This window comes from Hippopotamus amphibius, chromosome 17, assembly GCF_030028045.1.
Source record: "Hippopotamus amphibius kiboko isolate mHipAmp2 chromosome 17, mHipAmp2.hap2, whole genome shotgun sequence".
Lineage (NCBI taxonomy): Eukaryota > Metazoa > Chordata > Mammalia > Artiodactyla > Hippopotamidae > Hippopotamus > Hippopotamus amphibius.
The window spans coordinates 14,026,115-14,029,065 of NC_080202.1; the positions used below are offsets into that span (position 1 = coordinate 14,026,115).

The window sequence follows — 2,951 nt, forward strand, 5'->3', positions numbered from 1 at the left end:
ACTGCTATCTTTATACCACTGTTTCCAAATTTCTATCTCTAGCTAATTCCTAGAATTCCTCTTTCATAGCAAATGATGAGCTCCTGGGAATTCCCTGGCGGTTCAGTGGTTAGGACGCGGGGCTTTCACTGCCGTGGGCCGGGGTTCAACCCCTGGTCGGGGAACTAAGATCCTGCAAGCTGTGCATGGCGTGGCCAAAAAAAAAAGATGAGCTCTAAAGGCTATCTGTGAAATCCCAAAAAAAGACAATCACACAGTATAATACCGTTTTTTTCCAAATTCCTTTAAAAATTAGCATGTCCATCAGAAAAAATTTGGAAGGATATATGCCAAAATAGTAACTGTTACGGCGATTATGAGCTCCACACTCAAATATCCAACTATGTGTTTCTACCCGGATGGCCCAAATATGTTCAAAAGGGAGCTCACCTTTACCCTACTTACCACAAAAACTGGCTCTTCCTTCTTACTCCCAATACAGGGTAAAGGTGCCCACACCCACCCACAGTCTGCTGGGCTAGAAATCAAAGTTTTGAAATTTTACATCTTGAAATAGAAAGAAAGCAGCTTTCTAAGTCCAGATTTATCCTGCCCACCTCACTCCCATGTTTCCCCATTACATCTGAAAAATCCTTTCCACTTCCCAATGTACCACAGAAAATCGGGGGCGGGGATGGGGGCTGGGCACAGGACAGACTCTTTCAACCTAAGGGTACAATTTCTAATAATATGCTCCCTATACAGAGAATTCCACGCTAACACAACAGCACTATTTGGTATTAGCGAACCCCACCCCCACCGAAACGGGTCACAACGGAGTCTGACGAATTTAACTCTCACTTGTTTATCAAGGTTCCTCAGATCATGTAGTATAACACACCAATCATTAACACTCAGGATGAGCCAGAGCCACGGCAAGAAGGAAACTCTAAACTTACTTGCTCTGTTGGGAACAGAGTGTTGATATACTCCACAGCATTGAAATCTGCTCGATCTAGAGGGTCTTGGCTTGGAAATACCTACATAAAGACAGAGAATTAAAAATCACCATCATCCTTCTGTCTTGCTTTCTGTATTTCTTTCCTCCCTATTGATTGGTAAGTTCTTTGAAGGCAAAGACCATATCTTTTTTCATTTTACAAGGCTTAACAACAACGAATGTTCAGTAAAATGTCTGGTAAAGTAAATCTGGAATTTTCACCAACATCCCTAACTTTAACATCTTGGTAAAACGAACAGAATATGCAACACTGAAAAGTTCCAGATATCCACAAAACCCCAAGGACAAGGTAAAATAAGCGGGCACTGTACACTACCAGATTAAGCCAGATAGCGACATGGTTGTATTAAGGGAATCTTGATGACAGACTTATGCATCATGTCTCAATGATGTCTCAGCAGCAGAATTCACTACGCATCGAAGCAATTTTTATGCTTCAGACAGCGTCAGGAAATGGAGAGCTGGCATTTAGGAACTGTCCATGTCTTTTACAGAAGAAAGAAAGCCGCCTTCTGAGAAACAGAGCTAACTCCCTTCAAACGTTGCAATTTAAAGAACATGTAACAAGGTGGATTATAAAAGCAGTCAAGTGATCCCCTGGGTACTAGATTTCACCAGCTCAAGACAGCTATTCTGGGAAGCAAATTCTCTTTTGATGTCTGCTTCTTGGAGAAACCTATGCTGGAATTCAATCTTACTAAGAAACAGGAAAAACTGTGCTCTCCTAAAACCCTTGTCAAACAATGACTACATTATTTGTTTCTTCCAATGGAACCCACTAGGTCCAAAGTGAATGAAATGTATGTCTCTGGGAATTCCCTAGCAGTCCAGTGGTTAGGACTCCACACTCTCTCTGCTAGCAGCCCAGGTTCAATCCCTGGTCGGGGAACTACGATCCCACAAGCCCCGTGGCAAGGCCAAGCAAACAAACAAAAAAGAAATGTATGTCTCTTTGTGGCAGAAAGAGGTGCATGAGAAGCAGTGTGGCTAGAATACCAAAACCTTTGCCCAATGGCCTGGCATCCTCAGAATGTGCCAAATGCACTTTGAATGAGTAATCCAACCACTCCAAGAAAAACACATCTAAGAATCTATAAATGGGACAATACAAACAAATAACTTAGTACAGTGGCAGACCCGTAGTAAGTATTAATGCTCAATAAATATGAACTATCAGTAATAGAAGTAGTAACGTTTTACTTCGAAAAACTTACCAGTGGTCATTAAGTATGGCACAGCCCTCCTTTTCCTAAATCCCCCACAGCAACTTCTTTAAGGGAGATTTTTCTCCCTTTATCAGGAGTGATACCCTGTACAAGGGTCTAAATTGTTATTACTAATATCATCACTCTTAAAAACTCAATAAACTTAAACGAGAATTTAGTGAAGTAAAGAGTCCCTGCAGGGATGAGACGCCACCTGGTAATATTCTTCAACCTAACCCAAAGTAATCCACAGCGGGAATTCTCAACTATTTAAGTATGGGAAAGGGGTCCTTTTTTTTTTTTAATCTTTTCCCCTCTGCTTTGCCATGTGCTTCAGAAATAGAGGTTACCCCCTCCCTTCAATTCCGAGTCACTCACAAGGGGCTAGATGGAGAAACCATAACATTGGGACACCAGCCTGATAAATGAATGAACAATCCCACAACCCCCAAAACCTGAGGTTGCTACCCATGAGGTCACTTCTAGGTGCATCCTTTCAGGAGGCACAGCTCTTTTGCCCAAACCCCACCCTCCAAAGGCAATCAAGGCCTAGAAAAGACTCCTTCCTCTAGATTCAGAAACCCCTTCCCACCACCACCTCCCACCAAAAACCTTTCCTTGCCCTTCTGCGCCTAGCTCCCACCTCTCCACCTGATGACCGCTTCCTCTGCGCCCCAACCCAGGTCCCACCCCCAGAGCTGCCCCAGCCTCTGCACTCTCCTCCCCTCGAGGGGAGGAACGCTCAC

General features: G+C 43.4%; 1 protein-coding gene across 3 annotated transcripts in view; it reads right to left on the reverse strand.

The window, feature by feature from the left end:
• Nucleotides 1–2,951, reverse strand: part of VPS53 (VPS53 subunit of GARP complex) — a 131,745-nt gene that overhangs the window by 128,285 nt on the left and 509 nt on the right. For 2 of the 3 annotated variants that reach the window (XM_057715914.1, XM_057715916.1), the window contains exon 2: nt 939–1,019. The exons of the other annotated variant lie outside the window; for it this stretch is intronic. In XM_057715914.1, the coding sequence (XP_057571897.1) occupies nt 939–1,019 (81 nt within the window). The remainder of the gene's footprint in view (nt 1–938; nt 1,020–2,951) is intronic. 3 annotated transcript variants of the gene reach the window in all.